This window comes from Leuresthes tenuis, unplaced genomic scaffold, assembly GCF_036924035.1.
Source record: "Leuresthes tenuis unplaced genomic scaffold, fLeuTen1.0.hap1 SCAF_18, whole genome shotgun sequence".
Lineage (NCBI taxonomy): Eukaryota > Metazoa > Chordata > Actinopteri > Atheriniformes > Atherinopsidae > Leuresthes > Leuresthes tenuis.
Genome location: NW_027325372.1, coordinates 9,461,590 through 9,482,146, shown reverse-complemented (window position 1 = coordinate 9,482,146; position 20,557 = coordinate 9,461,590). Strand labels below are relative to the sequence as shown.

At 39.5% G+C, this 20,557-nt stretch overlaps 2 protein-coding genes across 7 annotated transcripts in view; one reads left to right on the top strand and one right to left on the bottom strand.

Annotated features, from left to right (window-relative positions):
* The first annotated feature begins 7,942 nt into the window (after positions 1-7,942).
* On the top strand, positions 7,943-15,573 carry LOC140275256 (homocysteine-responsive endoplasmic reticulum-resident ubiquitin-like domain member 2 protein). 2 transcript variants are annotated; one of them, XM_072370680.1, is made up of 9 exons: positions 7,943-8,019; positions 8,488-8,777; positions 10,035-10,112; positions 11,885-11,998; positions 12,159-12,283; positions 13,423-13,533; positions 13,636-13,923; positions 14,706-14,820; positions 15,234-15,573. In XM_072370680.1, the coding sequence occupies exons 2-9, from the start codon at positions 8,631-8,633 to the stop codon at positions 15,399-15,401; spliced, it is 1,146 nt and encodes a 381-aa protein (XP_072226781.1). In that variant the 5' UTR covers positions 7,943-8,019; positions 8,488-8,630; the 3' UTR covers positions 15,402-15,573. The 2 variants fall into 2 exon arrangements, with proteins under 2 accessions (XP_072226781.1, XP_072226782.1); XM_072370681.1 differs by having other exon boundaries at positions 7,950-8,019; positions 8,495-8,777.
* A 2,489-nt stretch (positions 15,574-18,062) lies between these two features.
* The window catches only part of LOC140275253 (sodium bicarbonate cotransporter 3-like), a 43,146-nt gene continuing 40,651 nt past the window's right edge, over positions 18,063-20,557 (bottom strand). For all 5 annotated transcript variants that reach the window (XM_072370673.1, XM_072370675.1, XM_072370676.1 and 2 more), the window contains one exon: positions 18,063-20,375. In XM_072370673.1, the coding sequence (XP_072226774.1) occupies positions 20,294-20,375 (82 nt within the window). In that variant the 3' untranslated portion in view covers positions 18,063-20,293. The remainder of the gene's footprint in view (positions 20,376-20,557) is intronic.

The following is a 20,557-nucleotide window of genomic DNA, read 5'->3' as shown; positions in this document are numbered from 1 at the left end:
AAACATGCAGAAGAATTGTTTGCTGCAGAAGTTCCAGCAGTTTTTCTGTAACTCGCATAGAGCTACGTACCGGATGCAAAGTTGCACGTTTATACAGTTTCAATCATGAGTGTATATATTTTCAAAAGGTGTTGTGAATGCTTTGGTTGTTTAGGTACAGGAAATATAGTTGGTTCTCATCACAATTTATTTTGCTGTTGGTGTAAAAATGAATGCATACTGCCACCCAGTGCGAGCAACAGGTTTGTGAAACGGTGCCAGAGCATGACTCACAAGTAGCTTGGAAGATTACACGTGAGATTTGATGACTAAAATTAAAAATCTTAAAATGTCTTTTTTCTACAGATTTATACTGTCTATTGGAAATAGTTGTAAATGTAACAATATATACATAATGATGCATATTATAAAAGTTGATTACTTTACTTTGCTAGCCTGCTTTTAATCCCATTCCCATAATACGCTCTTTAAGCACAAAACAGAATAACTTGTTCATTTTTACACCCTCTTGGTCCTGTTAGTGTTTTGTGAGAGCCTGAGACTATTCTGAGTTAGGGCAAAAGGAGGAGCAGAAGCATGATAAATCATTGTCTAAAACTATTGTGGCTAACTAAACTCTGCATAAACACACCTACGATCAAGTTAGAATCACCATTTAACTTAACCTGCATGCTTCTGGACTGTGGGACGAAGCCAGACTATCAAGTGAAAACCCATTTAGGCACAGGAAGAACTTACAAGCTCAGTACAGAGAAACCCTTGTGGAGCTGGCAGTGCAAACATCACACCACCCTACTGTGAAATATATGTAATAACAAAAGTTAAATAATTCAATGAGTCATCGAGGCAACAGGATACTGTGCTGATGGCACCAAACAATGAAGGAACACTGCTTATTTCAGTGTGGCATAATTAAGGTTTAAACAAACATGCTGTGTTTTTTTTAACAGTCGAACCTGTAGTTCAGACATGTAGCCAAACCCTCTTATTTCCCCAGCCTGAGACCTTTTGCACATCACTTAGTCATTAACTGGTGGCACCATTCATGAGTAACACAGAGGGGGCACGAGGGCTTCAGAATCTATTCAACTGAAAATGACAGCATTGACCAAATAGCTGCTTTCCTTTATTTATTGTGAATGATTTGTCTACAAATGGCAAATGTCATGAAAACAACAAAGCTGCAACATTTGAAAAAATAAAGATTTACAGACACAAAATGTTTCATTGTTTCGTTTTGGTTTGACATCCTGAGCTAAAGTTCATTTTCATAAAAGGACGGTGAAGTCAGAAGTCAGTCAGCACACCCACACTCATGAAAACACCCACAAACCTTCCAGCCTAACTTTAGAAATCCAATAACCAACAAATGGCATCACTGTGAGCAGGTGTAAGCCTGAGGGAAATGCAGTTTTTATGCCTACGAAAGAGTTGAGCTGCACAGTAAATCCTGAGCAGGCCCGCTCTGACATCAGCAGAGCGTGTAATAAAGTGACGTACAAGCCAGATCTCCTGAGCACACCATTCATAAAACTTTCAGTACAGATTTCTGTTATGACAGCACAACTGCAGAGGTTTCATCTGAAAACTGCAGGTAGAATTTTTTTAGCTTTGAGTAGGCCTCACCGGTCGACTTATTTAATTTTTTATCGCATGCTTTGGATGCGCTGAGAATATAGAAGACAAGAAGACTAAGGTTTTTCTAACCTTTCCTTGTTCTTTTTTTTTCTTACTTTTTTGTTTCCCTATTTTCATCATTCATCTGCATGATATGCATCATTGTTTTTCTGCAGGGGTTCAGTTTATCTAAACCCTTCAGATTAGGAAACGTAGGAAACCCAAATCAGTTGTCCGAGTAACAGCTGAAAACAGTAGTCTATTACTGTCACAGCAATACTTTGTGTAGTAACGAGCGATCTATCATTATGAATTCAAAACAATTTCATATGAGTCAGAAGTGGAAACTTTCAAATGTAAAGATGAATAAAGATAACACCAGGCCTTATACATTATAACTGTGCCAGGCAGAAAGCTCACAGATAGACCCACAAATGTACAAAATACATGATCAATTGGGTTTTTTGACCCAGGCCTGAACAGGCATCAGGTCAGGGCAGGTCTCAACGATATGTTGTAGAACACAGCAAATTATTTTTCCAATAGCCATATCTAAACCTCATACATGCATAAACAGGTGTTTTCACTTGAAGACTGTAGTGTTATACAGGTGCAAAGGAGATACATTAGGTCACTGGTCTTCATGTCTACCATTAAGACTGTAAGCAGTGTAAACCTATAGCACTCTCAACGGTGCAGCAGTGTCTCATCAGTAAACATCTTAAATCCACCTGTTTGATTTCACCAAGGTTTACAGAATATCCAGCACTGTCGTAGTGGAGTTGTGAGACGGAACCAAGAGTTTTACAAGTTCAGGTAATAGAAAATAACAGGTTATGATTTGTTGATTGAGCATCAGCATACAATTTCTGTGCAGGTAATAACCTTTGTAGTTATAATAATACAATAATACACAATAATACAAATAGACAATAAGCAATTTGGTGTGTGCCACTTACAGAAAACTCAACTAAGAAAAGTATTATTCAAACGTATTCTTTATCAAACATTCAAAAGCAATATGATGGCTCGATTCTACTATGACCCCCAAAGCAAGACACATCATAACCCCAGCGGTAAGCACTTAATTAAAACCTCCTCCAGTCAGGGACCTTTTCACTCCAGTGAGTCACTGATGTAGGCATTCATTATAAACGGAGGGGGCACAGGGACTCTGAATCTGTTTAGTTCAACAGAAAAGGAAAACCCACCGCATTGTTGCATAAATAATAGCTTTTCACTCGTTTTCTCTGCAGACATGTTAAAGGGCAAACGTTTCAAAAGCAACAGTGACGCAATATAGGATGAACCTTTGGCAGGATCACAGCTGTATTGTTTTTTTAATGTGAACTGTTGTTTTAACTTCTTATAAAACTATTATCTGTGATTCTTGTTTATCAAATGACAGCAGCTGCATGAGAATGCTTCACCATTTTAATTTGCCATACTTTTGTAAAGCCACTAAAAGTCAAAGGTCTCGTTTCTCATTCAGTGTGAATGGAGTTACGTCCTGTGTTTCCCAGTTTTATTCTGGATCTGATGCTTTGCTTTATTTGCACAGCTCATGGGGGAAAGTTGAGAAGTGGAAGTGGAGGTGCCAGTCAATCCAACTGCTTCACTAATCATTTGTGATCTCTGATTGTTGCAACATTTCCAAGCGTCAGACCTGCCCTTAAGGCATCCGTCCATGTGAATCATGCCAAAAGGCCAGAACATGCCAGTGACGAATGATGTGTGTAATCCAAACAGTAACTCCTATTTCTTCTCATCATAACATCCCACACCAGCAGCAGCTGGCAGCACACTATGATGTGCCATCCTGCCTAATGTCCAACAGTAGCTCTTCTTCTATGGTCCTATAGCAGGTTTGTTTGTTTTTGTCATCCCTGCTTTGACAGAAATGCTGTCACATATTGTAGAAGGGATGATAATTTATTTAGTAATATATTCATTTGATAGTTTAGTTACTGAATCGCTGCAGTGCCATTTTTTTTCATTTGTATGATACGTCCTTGTGGCTCTGTTTCATAGATCAATAAATTTAATGTGGATGTACATAGTTTTACATGTTTAACTCTGTTTTTTTCTCCATTTTTTTCCAAGAGTGACATGACAAGTGGGATAACCTCCATAAAGTGACAAGTTTAAGAACCAGACTATAGGTCACAGGAAGCTCTCAAATGTTTCTGAGAGCAGGCTGACATTTCCCTGGATGAAAGAAATTGAAGGGGAAAAATTAAGAAACTTCTTGGCTGGACTGCAGAAAAAAAGTTTTTTTTTACTCTTTCTGAAATGTCATATCAAGAAGAAACCATGTTTCTGATTATTATGATAACAAATTATAATAAGGATAGTGGCTGCCCTTTCCAAACCCTTTCGTAGATATTTTGTCACTGAAATGTAATAAGAACATGTAACTATGAAACATTTTCATATAAAATGTGTTAACATTCATAGTTAAGAATGTCATGCGGGTTGTATGGTCTCAGTAGGCACTTATTTTTTCATATAAGTGAGACTTATTTGCTCTCTAATTCATAGAAGTTTGCATAGTTTTCTCCTGGCCTGATGACTCGGCCATATCTGTCTGTATGATTTTATCTTTCTTTAACAGCTCTTTTGGAGAATGACTTATGCTACATCAAGACAAACTTTCTTTTGTGAATCAGTTTACACCAACTTAAAAACAGAATAAAGAAGAGCAGGGTTCAATGTTCATGAAGTACTTAAATTCGGAAAATTACTTATGGCCTCACAGTGAGATGGTTCAACTCTGGGGCCTTTCTGTGTGGAGTTTGCATGTTCTCCCCGTGTATACGTGGGTTCTTTCCGGGTACTCCGGCTTCCTCCCACCACTTAATTGGTGTCACTAAAATTGTCCTTAGGAGTGAGTGTGAGTGTGTGTGGTTGTTTGTCTCATTTGTCTCTGTGTGGCCCTGTGATGGACTGGCGACCTGTCCAGGCTGAACCCTGCCTGTCCCCCGATGACCGCTGGGATAGGCTCTTTGTAAACTCTTTTAACCTGATGAACATCAACACATGTTCAAAGATCCTTGGATATCTTCTTTGTTCATATCATGACACACTTAAACAAACATATATTGCAGCAGCTGTGGCTCGAGTGGTTGATTAGCGGTTTGATCCCCAGTGCATCCACTTGATGAAGTGTTATTCGACAGGAGGTTGAACTCAATACTGCCTCCAATAGGCTTTTTGGTGGGTGATTGTGGAGGAAAAGTGCTACATGCTCTATAATAGAGTGCCTTTAAATAATAAGCACTGTTAGAAACACACGGAAAGTGCTTTGTAGAACCTATGCTATTTGAAAAAGAAGTGGACCATTTACTCTAACTTATCTTCTAACTGCTAATAGTAGAGGTCCTGATACTTCTGCTTACAATTCACAGAAAATGTCATATTGGATCATTTTCCTCAATGGATACATGAAAATAGATTACGTGGTCTCATTTGTTAAAAATGGTTCTCTTAATCTATATTTAGGAGTCTGAAAAAGATGTTCATCTTTATACTGTCCATGTATATGTAAATAAATACATACATACATGTGAGTTACCATAGTTCAGGAGTGGCTGTCTTGCATTCAGGGAGTTACTGGCTCAATTCCCAGCATCCCCCAGTTCACATGTGAAAGTGATGTAAGTGAATGTAATGATCTAACAAATCATTTTAAGTTGAAGAAAAAAGTCAAGCAAAATCATCACAGGAGACTTTCCTGTGATGTGAAAAACATCTTGTGCAGCAGGGTGATGGATACATACAGACATATAGAGACAAAGAAGGCAAAAATGGATAGCTCTGATGAGGTTCTATTAAAGGAGACATGCAGACAACTGATAAACTGTACTATACTTCACTCCGTAAACATGCTGCGTCCACTGAAAGCGAGAGATTGGTAAACGGTGTTAACACGGACAACCACGTCAGATGGAAAGTGCTTCTCCCTCCTGTTTTATTGCAGGAAGTCCTTGGTTGTGTAATTCATAAAGAGTAAGCACATGGCCTTGTAGTAGGAGGAAATGATTCATGGAGTATTTTTTTATTCTTTTCAAATAAGGTTTTCATAGCAAGCTCTGAGTTAAGATAAATGACACAAACAAAGGAAGTGAAGAGAAGATTTGAAAAATGTTTGTTTTGAATAAGAGTGCCACGAAAGAAATAGAATTACACTCGTTCCCAAAGCTTTCCACAATGTCATCATTATCAACAAGCCTGCCTGAGGCACAGATTGAATATTTGAGCACGTAAAAAGGATAAAAAGTGGTGTACATCCTGAGCAGGCCACAGGTCTGACACACCTGCACGTTATGTGGGATGAAACTGAAGCAGATGGAAAAAGTCTTGTTCAAGGAGCAGTCTACTGCTCAAAGATATTTGTGCAACTGCAGAAAACTCTGCTGTGATGATGCTATAAGCTATTTCCACGTCAGCCGCTGCATGGCAAGGGAATGAAAACAATATGAAAGAAGTCATGCTCTCGTTTTACTTTCAATGTTTGCAGATAAATGCTGCATGTCCGCTATATGTCTGCCGCTATGAGTTAACTTCTGTTCTTATGGGGCAGCAGCGTTAGAGACAGTAACTCAAAGAAACAAACTAACCAACTAACGAAGAAGAAACTAACGAAGACTGACTGCGAAGCCCTTGAATCTCAGTTGTAGAAGCTGCTCTAGATAATGTACGCCACCCCCCCATCCCACCCCCCCCCCCCAGTGCAATATACTACTGAAACAGAGTATCTTCAGCCAGGCGGTTCAACTCTGCTGTGGAAGCAAAGAGCTTTGAGGATTCTCTGTGTCAGGAATGCTGTGGGATGCATTTCATGATCTACCTATATCTTCATTTGTCATTTTAATTTTTTTATTTTTTTTAAATTTGATTTTTTTTTTGTTTATTAGGCAAGCACTGCAGCAATTATTTTTTTCTTTGGGATTATTAAAGCAGCTTTCCATTTCAGTTTAAATGAAGTCTTACCAGGAAATGATAATGATCTAAGATTTAAGAGCCAAATAACCTCTTGAGTCACATATCAGGTATAAGTCGACAGTTTTCAGAGCAGTTTTTCAAAGCTTTTATTTTCTTTCTTTTATTATATTTTCTTTTCTACTAAATGCCACTTATTATAACATCATATATCATTATATTATATATTATGTATGCTCTTATCCCGTCATATATGTGCTTAAAATTGTGATCTGTCCCCCAGGCAGATGAGAATTTGGTTAAAAGCTTTTGAAACAGGTGTAATTAATTGCTCAAACATTCATCCAAGGACTCCAACCTCTTTATCCATTTCAGAAAAAAATACAAAAAGAATCTGTGATAAGGGTATTATATAATGCTTAAGATAGACAGGGCCTCTCTATCTTCAAGAAACTCTTGAAGACCCAGCTCTTCCGAGGGCATCTCCTATCCTAGCACTTACCCTCTCTTCCCTACCCCCTCTACTGCACTCTCTCATTCTGTACTTCCCTCTATGCCTGCACTCTATCTCTACACTGTCACCCCTGTCACCTCTGACAGAGTCTGACTAGTGGTTTCCATATGTAGCTTATTATTAGCTTTGGTGTTAGCTGTAATGTCATATCCTCATTTGCAAGTCGCTTTGCATAAAAGTGTCTGCTAAATGCATAAACATAATCAATAATACCACTAAGATGCCAGTCACGTTGCATGCACCAAGTCAGATAATTAATCAATTAGGTTTCTATCTCCGAAGATAAACTTAAACTGATTTCCCACTGGAACAAAATGGAAAATCTTTCCTTCCAGTGGCCACATTCAGCCTTATTCTGTGGCACATTAAATCTATTATCAAAATATTGTTTATTTAAAACATATACAACGAATAATGATGCTTTTTTTTGTCTATATGAGTTTTCCCTTGTCAATTCCTTTCAGAGTAAACAACCCCCTGTCTTTTATATTTATCACCTACCAGTTTAACTTGAGTTTCAACTTGAAATGAGATTTTGATAGCTAATACTCCAGTGATTTGGTTTCCATGGTATGTTTTTTTTTCTCAACAGCTTCATAAATCTAATTAGTAAAATACAGTTTAAGGGACTGTTTTTCTTTTACTCTTCCTCTTATCATAAAGGGACTTTAATTCATTAAATTGTCAATAGGAACTTTTTTAGGTTTGTTTTCATTGTGTTGCTAAAGTGCCTAATAATTCACCCCAGTGGTTTTTACTAGACTGAGTTTAAAGTATATATGGTGTAATATACTTTTTTCCCAGAAGGTGGCAGTAATCAATAATTACGTTTAATGTCAACAACCTCCAAAGATTCTAGTTCATATCCAACGAAGAAGTATAACACCAGGCAGGGCTGGGAGTTACAAGCGGTGCAAGTAACATTTCGGTCACTGGGGATAAACAAGGTAGGCAAACTAGGTCTGGGTCAGTTTTGAGCGAACATCATCGTAGTGTTGGGTCGTTTCAATGATCCCAAATTAGGATCATTGAAACTAGCTTGGTGTCAACGTCCTCTGCCCGGTTCTTCTGAGATTATTAGCAAAAAAATATATACTGAAGCTAACGCTAGCTTAGCCAGTTGTTAAAGCTCCCCGGCTAGATTTAGCGATAGTTTTGTTTACTCTTTTTTTATGCCAAAAGCGTCTTTAACGTCTCCTTGGTCTGTGTATACGAGCTCTTTTAACATTAAAACCGTGTAGTTATTATTTATTGTTGTCATTACAGCTTTGATTAATGTCAGGCTACATATCGCTGTCAAACAACTTACCGTCTATTCGTGATTTGGTTTATTGCCCAAATTCCCCGTCTTTAGTATAGGAAACAGTTAAATTATTGGGGTTACGTTATCCTAATGTTCTCTTTTCCCTCCCCAGTATCCAGCTGTGTCTGCACAATATAACGGGACTCGCTAAAGCGTCCCCGGATGGCGACAGTTAGTCATTAGAAAACTATTTGGACTGGAAGCAGGACTCCAGATCTCATTTCGCATTTCAACGAAGACAGATGGTTTTGAGTGATGGATCAAGCTATTGTGGACGGTCCTGTTACCCTTGTCATCAGGGCCCCCAACCAAAAGTACAATGACCAGACAATCAACTGCTACCAGAACTGGACCGTGGAGAAACTGAAAGCCCACCTGTCTGATGTGTACCCCAGTAAACCCGTGAGTCTATCCCTGAACATAAAGCTTTTACACAGGTTTCAAGTCATGGGATAAGTTTTATTTTGTTTGTCTTTCTGATCATTTTTCCACGTGTGGTTTTGTTAATTTGCTCTGACAGAATGGTAGCATGAAAAGTGTGTGGAGAGAGATTCTGATCGCTTAAATTGGTAGCTAATGTTTATTCTCACAATCTCAAACATTACTTATATCGTTGCTTGTCAGATGAGTCATCAAGATTTCTCGTATTTAAAAGCATCTTGGGGTATTTGTTGGGTTTAAACTGAAGAGAGGAGTGGCGTCAGATGTGCCATTCTGCTGAGAATTGGTGTGGAAGAAATGGATTTTTTCTGGTATTTTCAACGTTTACTTGTTTTGTAGAACTTGCACAACAGCCAGTATTTGTTTATGTTAATGTTTATGCATTCAGCAGACGCTTTTATCCAAAGCGACCTACAGGTAGGCAGACAAGGTAAGGGGGCATTGCCTAAGGACCCCTACTGGAGATAGTAGTACCTTTCATGCAGGGGATTTGCAGGGGATGTCTGTGAACTCTGCTTAGCTCCCTCTGTCATTACCATCTCTGTTGTATAATCCTGTATTGTCGCAGAGCATAGAAATAATCTCTGAAGTTCTGAGCCTTGGAGTGTGTAGATTTGACGTCACCACAGGTTTTTGGATTCCGGTGGTATTTTGCTGATAATCTGACTGTTTTCTTCCCTCTCTTCTGAGAACTTGTTCTGATGCAATCATTGTAAACACACAGGGGCATGCTGCTCCCTCGTAAAGCTGTAATCTCGCTAAGGACTGTTCTTTTGTTTGTATGCCTCAATAGAGATTGCCACTGGTATATTGAACAATGAGATAACTTGAGGAAAGCGAATCCAGTTGCTGGTTAGCCATAGTTTAAGAGAACCTATATTTTTGAATGGTTGTAGAATGAATGTGGGCTTAATTAGGACACAGCCTGACCTTTTTGTACTAGCTTTTAAATCCACTGTTAAGACTCGCTTATCCCGATTGGGGTTACTACTATCTCATCCTCATTGCTTACACAAGTTGCCTGCCCTTTGATGCTGTGATCATTCCCATTTCACAGGTAGAGCTTGAATTTCAGTTTCAAATATTGACATTTTTACTTGTTTTAGAAGATCCTTCAGTCGTCAGTGGCCCACATTCTTGCCATTGTTCCTAATATACATATTCCTCATTGCACACGGTCTCTACGTTGACCTCATTCTCATTATTTTGTATTTTTAGAGCTCCAAAGACCAGAGGTTGGTATATTCTGGAAAACTGCTTCTGGACCACTTTACCTTAAAAGATGTGCTCAGGAAGGTAAGTTCTTGTTGGCTTAGGTGTCATACCTATCAGGGTGATCCCTGTTTACTTAGTCTATAGCTAACGAGAAGCACTTTATCTGTCAGATTAGCTCATTTAATGGCACACACTATTTGAACACCTCTGTCCAACCTTTTTATAGTTCTGAGCTAGTTACCTTAAGTCTTAATGCTGAAGTGTATGTGACACTAGTTGGATTCTAATAGATTAAAGGAAGCGCTTTGCTTTTTCAGCATAAATATAACTATAGTCTGTACAGCTCTCAAACCTAAACCCTCCTAAAATAATTAGATAATCTGCCCGAGAACGAGAGACACTTATTACTTATTATTACTTATTAACACATCTTTACTTACTAATAGCTGAGTGGAAGGAAATTCCCCCTCCGTCAAACCACCAGAAGACTTTTCTGGAAAGGTTTTTAAACTTGCCATCGTGGGCGAAGATGGTCATCTATAACTGAGGGTTGTAATGTTTATCTGCTCATAAAGTACCGAGAGCACTTCTGGTAATCGGGCGAATAATGATTATGATCAAAGTTTCTTTAAAGTTTAAGCTTTATTTATGGGTGATCTATCAAGTTTCTGTCATGCACGGTGGCCCACGTGCAAACACGCTGCAAACTTCAAAACACATGCAAGAGAGAAACCCTGCAAGTTCACTCAAAACACAACAGAAGCTTACCAGGCCACGAGGGGGACCTGTGAGATCGGGACGATGACGCCGAGTGAAAGCTAACATGAAATTAAATTAAAGCACGCTAACATTAGCTACATAACTTATGGCAAAGTGTTTAAAAAAAACACATAAAGGACAATGTTTCTTTTAACTTTCTTCTTATTCGTTACAATGGTCGATCTCCCATAGTCCATCCCCTGTCCCACAGGTGGAGACCCCCTGGTGGGCCGGCGAACCTCCGTTGTGTGTTGAGTGAACTTGCACTTGATGCACTAAGATACACGGTTCAGAAAACATTTTCAATGTCACAAAAGAAAAAAAAAATCAAAGCAGAAAACGAACCTTCGTGTTTGTTTTTCTTGTTTGTCCTTTTTAGGTTTCTGTCTCTGTTTTATTGTCATGTTTTGTAAAATGCTGCACGCATCGTATTTTTTATCTTTGTAGATCAGATTAGATTAGATTAGATTAAACTTTGTCATTGCACAGAGTAAAAGTACTGAGACAACGAAACGCAATTTAGCTTCTAACCAGAGGTGCGAAGAAGCAGAAAGTGCAGAGTATGAACATATGAATGGTAGTGGTATATAAATAATAAGATACAGTATGTGCAGTAAGAACAGTACGGTAGTAAACTGTGACAAAGACTATAAACAAGAGATATACACAGTATGAAGTAAGCGTCCACACCTGGCAGCTGAAAACAGCTACGCTTCATGTTGAGAGAGACAATCTTATCCTTATTTTCTTTTACTGACTTGTATTTTTTTAAATGTGTCATGTTTGTTTTTACCTCTGAGTCATTCAGTATTTGCCATCAAATTAGAGTATTTCTGAACAAGGCATCGGGTTTCTCTTGTAACTGGGGGGCATTTCATTAAGGATATGAATTTTTAACATTGTTGTCAGCCAACATTACTCACATATAATTGATATAATTCATATTTTTACGTTCAGCTATGAAAGCAAAAGCCCAAAAAGTAGATTGAGAAGTACTGTGAAGCGTTCTGTATGAGTAAAGTACACCCATAAAGTCCTGAAGAACATGCAATACTCTGACTCTGTGAGGTAACGAGCTGTGTTGGCTTCCACAGCAGGATGAGTACCACATGCTCCATCTCGTGTGCGCCTCACGAACCCCTCCCAGCTCCCCAAAGCCACCCTGCAGCCGCAGTAACAAGCCTCAGGAGAGCACTGCCGGTCCCACGGTGGGTTAGCCACATACATCTCAAACCTTTCAAATCATTTCATCATTTCTTTTCATCATCCACCTCACTGCTCTAATCTACACCACTCTGAGGATTCAAAACCTTTGTCTCCTTCTTTCAATACTATTGCTAATGTTCCCAACCTTTTGTCTGGTAATAGGCCTCTCAAAACTCTAATAGTCCCAGACAAGATATCCAGTCGTCTACTGGAGAGAGCAGCGATGGACTCGCGCAGCAAGCTGGGCCTTTCCCCTACCAGCAGCTGTATCCACAGTTCATGCACAGGTACGCTTTTGGGCTGGTGAAACTTTGATGAGTGCTGCAGTGCAGACGTGAATGCTACGTCAGTGAGCTGACTCAGTCCCAAAGAATGAAACCTAACGTTAACTCCCTACTTTCAGGTAATCTGTCAAACGCAGCGGTGCGTCATTCTTCTTAAAGACGCGCACACTGTGATGTGAATGAGACTTCAGCTCAAATTGTTTGGTTTTTTTCTGACTCAAACTTTCAGCACAGAGCATCTGAAGTGACTGCTGTCAGAATTAAGCAGTAGTTCAATAAAACGCGCCGAGAGACATTTCCTGCTCTCGACGAGAATAAAATCAATTGAATAAATGATTAAACACAGGGAATTATCAGAGGGCTGATTGATTTGGGGTGAGTGAGGATTCTGATGGCGTTTCCCTTCACTCTCGGATACTTTGGCTCTGTACGGTGCAGCTACAGAAACAGAAAGCTTTCAGGCCGTCCTCCACAAATTAATTTGCAGCACGTCTGTGTACGATATAAGAGAAATCACTGAAATACAAAACCGTAATTTAGGTTTAATGATTTTTTTTAAAAATATGCAGTCAGAATAGCATTTAGGATAAACCTACAGAGATGTTGTTTACCCTACTGTCTTATGCATTAAGACGGTTTCTAATATGTTTGCAAGCTTTCTGTCTGGATTTACATTTAACTGATCCAACTTTGTTGCTTTTGCTTAGATCTTGAATTTGCTTATATTCTTTTTTAAGATTAGACTTTGTTTCTCTTGTAAGAAATGTGCAGCTTTTGGTCAGATGTGACCATCAAACGGGCAGAAAACCTGGGTTGATTGACTTAGCTGATGACCTCTGTCAGAATCGCAGTTGTTGGGTAAAGTGAAGCCAGGGAAAATATGCTGTCGGTATTTTCAACTTGCTGCGCAGTAAAGTCCCTGATAATTTTATTTTAGGTCGGATAAGCCATGAAAGGGGGCTTCATGTGAACAAAACTGAAATGATGAGAATCATTTCGGTCAGTCTTCTTCTCTGTAGAAGTATTCTGTATCTAATGAATACAGAGAAAATATGAGTCACTGTGAGGTGCTGGCTATCGTGCGTCACTATTGCGTGATTTGGTAACGAGTTGTGTGTTGTGTTTTGTTTTGTTTTTTTCAGCTGGAATCAGTACTCGCAGCCTACACTTCCCACAAACATGCCCACTTATTACAACCCCATGACACTAATGTGGTGGCAGCAGCTGTACGCCAGGCAGTACTACATGCATTAGTAAGTCCATTTATGTTTTTGTCTCGTTTTCAGTTAATAATTTTTTGAGTATTGTTCAAGAAGAAAGCCGAGTTATCGGGGTCTGTCTTTCCCCTCTTCTAGTCAGTTACTCGCTGCCTCCTCTCAGCACCTAAGGCCCGACCAGCCCTCCAGTCAGTCTAATCAGTCCGAGCCTATGAGCCGGCGACCGCAAGTGGGTCGCCATGGAAACCCAGAAGTCCAGATGAACGCCCAGGGAGGGGAGATCCTGAATGAGGAGGAGCTCAACAGGGACTGGCTGGACTGGGTGTACACATTCTCACGTGCTGCCATCCTACTCAGTATCGTCTACTTCTACTCGTCCTTCAGCCGCTTTGTCATGGTGATGGTGGCCATGCTGGTGCTGTACCTGTGAGTGCTTGTTTATGTGATTCCAGTATGTCAGCTGGGGTTACACACTTAAAAAAAAAAAAGTGCTCTTTAGGGTTGGGTATTTACGAAATGCTTTGCACATTCAGTATGATACATTTATTAATGTGTCCCAGAGTTTCTTTATTACTGCGTCGCTTTAAGTCATGGCGTCAGGGTCAGATGATGTCCTGATTCCCCTGTCCTTGTCCAAATTTGGTTTAAAAAGCAGCCATTTGAGTAGGGGGTGCTGAGAAAAAAATCGGAATGACTTTGTGTTAAATTTTGCACAACATGAATGAATTTTGTTAAACTCAAACAGGGAAAAAAAACAAAAACTACAAGAGATAGCAAATCAGACCATCCTCTCAAAACAAGACAAGACAAAAAACAATGCAACTCAGTATTTAGCTTTTATTCTCGATCAGAAAACAATTAATTATTGACTGAGTCATTCATATGGAACAGAAAATAGTATGTGGACTTTATAGACTTTATAGACACAGAAGAGGATTTCTTTGAAGATGGCCCCCACCCAAAAAATCAAAAATACTTTAATGATTTGTTTAAACTGCTTGTCTTGCAGTTACAGCTTTAAGCCAGCAGAGGGTGCAGTTTCTTCAGTGCTATTTCTGGATCACTGCTCATTGCGGCCTTTGTTTTTCACACTTTAAAATTTGAACCGTTCACATATTTCTCAGTCACACTTGATAACATCAGTAATTGTGGCTGGATGGACGCAAAGAGTTTGTAAATGTGAGTTTTTTATGTTTTTCTGACTGCAGGCACCAGGCTGGCTGGTTTCCCTTTAACCTGGAGAATGATCTGCAACTTCCTGGAGACAGAGCCAATCAAGACGATTTGGAGGGGGACCTACAAAACCACGACCTACAAGAAATGGTAACAGCCTCCCTCATACGTCATAGCTCCACCTGAAATATTTAAATTTAATATTTTTTAAATAGCTCCAGAAGTAAAGGAACACTATAAATCAATGGGCAGTTGTTTCAATCATCAGTTAATTACTTGGATTAAAAAGTCGCAATTTAAAAAAGTCCCAACAGTTAGTGGGAAATGTGACGGGACATTTATCATCTTATTTAACAATTACTTCGAACTAAGGTTGAAAACACTTCGGTGGAATTTTCAGCTTACAAAGGAAACCGCATGAGGGAACAAGATGGATTCCTTTGAATGCTTATCTGCATTTCGTGAGCACGAATTGGTCCAACGCTGAAAATACCTTTTTGATATGGGAGTTCTAACATTGTGGATATCTCATTTGGCTCTCCTAATTCGACTTGTTTGTACAGGAAGGAGCGAATGATGACGGCTCTGACGATGATGGGGAAAGCGGAGAGGAAGTGGCAGAGGATCCTAACAGCGGCCCTCACGCAGGCTTCTTTTCCTCCACATGGTCCTTCATCATAACATTCTTCATGTCGCTCATCCCGGAAGGGCCACCGAACGCCGCCAACTGAGCGCCGAGCAACCACGAGCTGCCACCTACCTTCAGAGTGCAATGTGTCTTTAAGAGCAGGACGAATCTCCCTCCTGCTCAGGGAAACTGTCTCTGTCGCAGTGCAGCGTTACAGTTTCCCAGCAGTCTGCTCTTTGAGCCGAAACACAGATGACCGATTCAGAAACCAAAAACGGTCATTTTTTTATAAGGACTTTATTTGGTCGTCTGCAGAAAGACAAACATTTCAAGCTATCAAACAACACGAACATTATTTAAACTGCTATGTATAAAGATAGTAATGCTGTTACTATAGAAACAGCAGGCAGATATACAGTAAAAAATAAGTACAGCACTACTTTTGTTTGACCGCTTGAATCTTCTTTTTTTTTGTGAGAAGGAGCAATATTTGTTTAAATAGTTTTGCTTGAATTGTAATGAATCCTGGTCGTGGTGGTTATTTTAAAATAAGATATTTTAAAATGCCACTTTAGTAAAAAAAAAAAACAACAAAAAAAAGCTGAACTTCAACGAACAATTGTGAAACCTGTAGCATCTATATTAACCCACGAGTGATTTTTGGTCTGAAAGTTTCTGAAACATGTCTGAGCACCTTTGTATTGTGTTGAGGTGTAAACCAGTGTTATGCTGTTCACAGAGGACTTTTTTTTCTTTCTTTTGGTTTGTTTTTTTTACTAAATTTAAACAGCGTACCACTTAAACTTAAAACTGAATGAATAAGAAGACTTGACTCCTGGAATATTAGTCTCTCTGGTGTTTGGAGGGACACGTTTTCTTAATGCTCCTACTGTTAAATGATGCACTGCCACAATGCAGAGTTCAAGTAGGGCAAACCTCACAGCTCTTAAGTTTGTGAAAATGCCCGCTGCTGTCACTGTTAACGTGTCGTGAACCAAGAATTATATTCATGTTTTATTAAACTACATCCAGTGAAGTGCTGTCTTGTAATCTAGATGAGTATTGCTATATTTTCCTCCATAATATGGCTAAATTGACAATGTAGGAATACGAGCACCGACTGAATTGCCTTCAGTAGTGAGCAGAAGTGAGCTCTTTTAATAGTTTAATGGCTCACTGTGTGCATCACTCGACCTTTGACATCCACTGTGCAGGTTGGGGTGTGGATGCATGTGGCTGAAGCCGGTGCTGTGTTTAAACTTTCAACATTTGAGCATGTGCTGCTCAAAAATATTGATTGACTAAGAGATTGGGGGGGAAATAAGTACAATTAATGATACTATCTAATGATTAAGAAGAAATACATGGACATGAAATATTGGGCATGATTGATTGATTCTTGGAAGACCTTCAGAGTGGAATGAATGTAACCTTTTCCCTGACGTAGTTTCTTGTGTCTGACATTTAAGCTGAACAAGTTAAGCTCTAAATGCATTCCCCTTGCACATACTTCTCTCTCGGCACATTGTCAAACCAAGGCCTTCTTTCAATGGGAGGGTCTCAGTATTCAGCTGACAGACTTGGAAGAGGTGCAGTTTAATTCAGCTTCCTCCACCACTTAGAGGCTGCTGATGGATGTGCAACATGCCCTGAGTGGCATCATAGACGCATCAAGCATGAAGGATCGTACGCCATCTGTAATAAGATTGTGCTTGACTGACTCATTTTTTATCATCACATTTGAGACTGTATTAGGCTCACGTTTTCCGGAGCTATTGAAAGTAATTTACACCACAAGATTGAACTTGCAGTACCTGACGACTGGGTCCAATCATGAGCTACCACTAACACATTCCTACAGGAGTAAAGGGAATTAGCGGAAATGGGAATCTAACACAGTCCTCAGAGGAGGTCAAATTCATCAAATGAAGGCTACAGAAAATGATGGGTCTGTACAAAAGATGATGGCGATGAAGCGGTGTGTGCTTCCTGTATTTGTCTGCAGTGCTCTGTAACAGATCTCTGCTGCCACCTTTTGTATTTGCAGTGGAAAAACTCTTCTTGTGATCATTTGGAGAGGACATCATGTACCTACTCTCATTTCACACTTTTTTCCTCCAAAGAATCCTCTCTACATATATTAGGAAGTGACGGCGTTGACGTGCTGATGGTATTTTGCTCGCTGGTTCACTAACTCATCTAAATGGAGTACAGTTGCTTTAAATAGATCAACTGTGGTTTCCCGCTCTAAAATAGCAACTGCAAACTGAAGAAGGCATTAACTTTAACTTTATTGTTCTGTATTTTAGATTGTTTGTTTGATGAAAAGAGAAGGACTTAAGATTTTCATAAGGAAACTAAAGAACTGCCACCTTTTGATTAACAAGGGTCACTTTGGGCATCGGTTCCTCGATGAGCAAATCAATCACAGCTTAACAAAACTGTAAAATGAGCTGTGCTTCTTTCCAGACTAATCCAATGCTTGCATCCTGCTGGGTGTGTGAAACATGTATTCAGTAGTAGCTCAAATAAACAAAGTACAGGACAATATAAATATGTGTGAATTTCACATATACTGGACTGACGGGTGAAAACAAACTTGAGAATTATACAGCAGTTGAGAAATAAGTACATTTCAGCACGTTTCATTGGTTGAACACAGCTCTCCCCACCTAAATTTAGTCTCCTCATCAACATCCACTCAGACTCTGTGGGTGGGTCTGTCTGACCCAAAGGTTAAATAAAGACAGAAGAAGAAAAAAAATCTCAATGCATTCATTTTATTGCTTTGCAACATTCGGCCATGACAAAGAAGTCATCAAGCTAACAGGCTGCTAAGTGCTTCACTGATGGTCCGTACATCAGCACAAATACATTTCTAATTGATGGTCATGGAGGCTATCGATCTACTGTTGTTTCAGATACAATTTATCAAAATTTACACTTTTCTTTTGGACCAGTATTGTGAAAATAGGATCTTTGTTCATCAACATAAACTATATGATTTGGAACATTTAAGTACACGGTGGACCCTCACTATGGTCAATATTAACCAAAGGAGCAGAGAAATAACCACGACTAAGTTTCTTTTTTACTAAATAAATAAATGTTTTTTTGTTTGTTTTTTTAATTTTTCGACATCGACAGCACAATAATTCAACATCCACTAATTATTCAAACAAGAACCTGTACCTCAGTATCAAGTGTTTTTATGTGGTGAGTGGGTACTAGAGATGTGACAGCAGAGCACACACACACACACACACACACGAGATAAACAGCACTTAGATACATCTGTAAATGGAAGATAAATTGAAGTACAACTTTGAAGTTAGTGGCTCAGGTTACAATTTTCACAGAGATGTGAGACAACACGACGACAGACAACGGCGCTGTGTACCGGATGGCCCGTCTTTGGCGTTTTGTGTGCCATCTGTAACGTTTCAACAATCAGTTGCACAACACTTGCACATAAAGAGCTTCAACAAGGCACGTAAGCTATTGTTCGCAGAGTCGCTACCCACAGACGGAGCCGATGAAACAGACAGAATCGTTGCACGAAATTATTCTTTGCCAGAACATTAGCAGAGTTCAGGAGTCCAAGCATTGGACTGTATGGAATACTTATTGCTAAAAACATGACTGCACTCAGCAAAAAAAAAAAAAAATCCTAAAATATTATAGTTTTACTTACACAGTAGAAATATTTTGCATAAATTTATTTGCAACGCTAGATATACCAAATAATCTTCATACCACACACACAGATATTCACAATAACACACACGGTATAAAAACAGGTGCCACTAACTGGGGTCACAAATATTCTCTTCTTAATTTTACAGTTCTTTTTTTTTTTTTGTTGTTAGTTTTTTTTCAGTTAAAATAGTTGTGATGTCAGCGATGAAAGGAATACAGTGGACGAGAAATCAAATCAAGTGAGCACAGTCAGAAATCCTTTTCACGAGTCCTGAGTTGTATTTGAACAACATCTCAAAAGAAAATATAGTGGCAGGGGACGTTATCTCTCCATCAACACAATATCATCTATTTTAGGTCATAAATTTTAATGGCAAAGTGCTTACTGTAAAGTACAGACTTCATATGGCCTCTGATGTAGGTTTCATCGATATGACAAATGAAAGGAATACAGTACACACACATACATAAGATACTTCAAGTTCACATACACTGTCAAAGGTGAGCTGTACAGTGAAAACAGCTAACAGACCTTTGAGCAGCAATATCGAGACCAATTGTTCCCCTCGAGTCAGGAGAGATGACTCATGAGCCAACCCGCCCAAGATGAATGCAGTCAGTAGTGCTCTGGTGTAATAGTAGTGCTCTGAAGGTACCTCTGTTTTGGTTTGTGTTGCTTGCTGAGCCAGAGCAGCTTCAGAATGAATTGATATGACGCTGGCAGTACTTAAATGGCTTTTATTGAATGAGTTGTTAAGCTGGTGTAGTTTGGTGAAAGGTCATAAATCAAAACAGCGCAGAACACCTCATGTTAAATGAGCTCAACAACAACAACAACAACAAAAATCACCAGCTAAAATGTTAACAGTAAAACAGAAATTAAAACGTATAATGGGTTGAAATAAAAATTCAGGTCACACAGTTAAAAGATCCCCACCAGTGAGGCCCTTCCTTTGGCATCTGTGCTTTAAACGGGTGAGAAGAAACAGCTGGATTGAGAGAATTCCTAAACAGTGAGTGTCGGGGGGCAGTAACAGCAGAATTCCTTCACTCCTATGTAATACAGTGCGTCGTGGCAGCCATCTGTACAAGTGCTGAGCGTGTATGACTTAAAGACTTGAGTGGAGCTGGACTCACAGCCGTGCAGAGGCTCGTCTCACTCCCCGAAAGGGAAAGGGAGCTCTGCAGAGAGACTGCGCTGCTCCAGTTCAGTGTCCTCTTTACCCAGCTGACAGGCACTGTCTCAGTGGGAAAGTGTTATGAGGGTTCAGGAGGAGGAAGACAGCCTTCTGTTTTTCACAGGAAGGTCTCGGCAGTGGAGCCCTCTCCAGGTGTCTCTGGGCTGACGTCGACTCTAACACAGGCCACCTTCTCTTGGCTGTTCAGAGATGAAGAGAAACAAGATGAGCATTTGTGTAGATTTAAGGCAGGATAAAAGATGGAGTGTAACTAGAATTGTGTGTTTTTTGTGAAGTAGTAGAGTGATACTGTATGTTCTCCTTTACCAATACTAATAAGTGCAAATCGTTCACCACCTAAGGCAGTGGTTCCCAGCCTGGG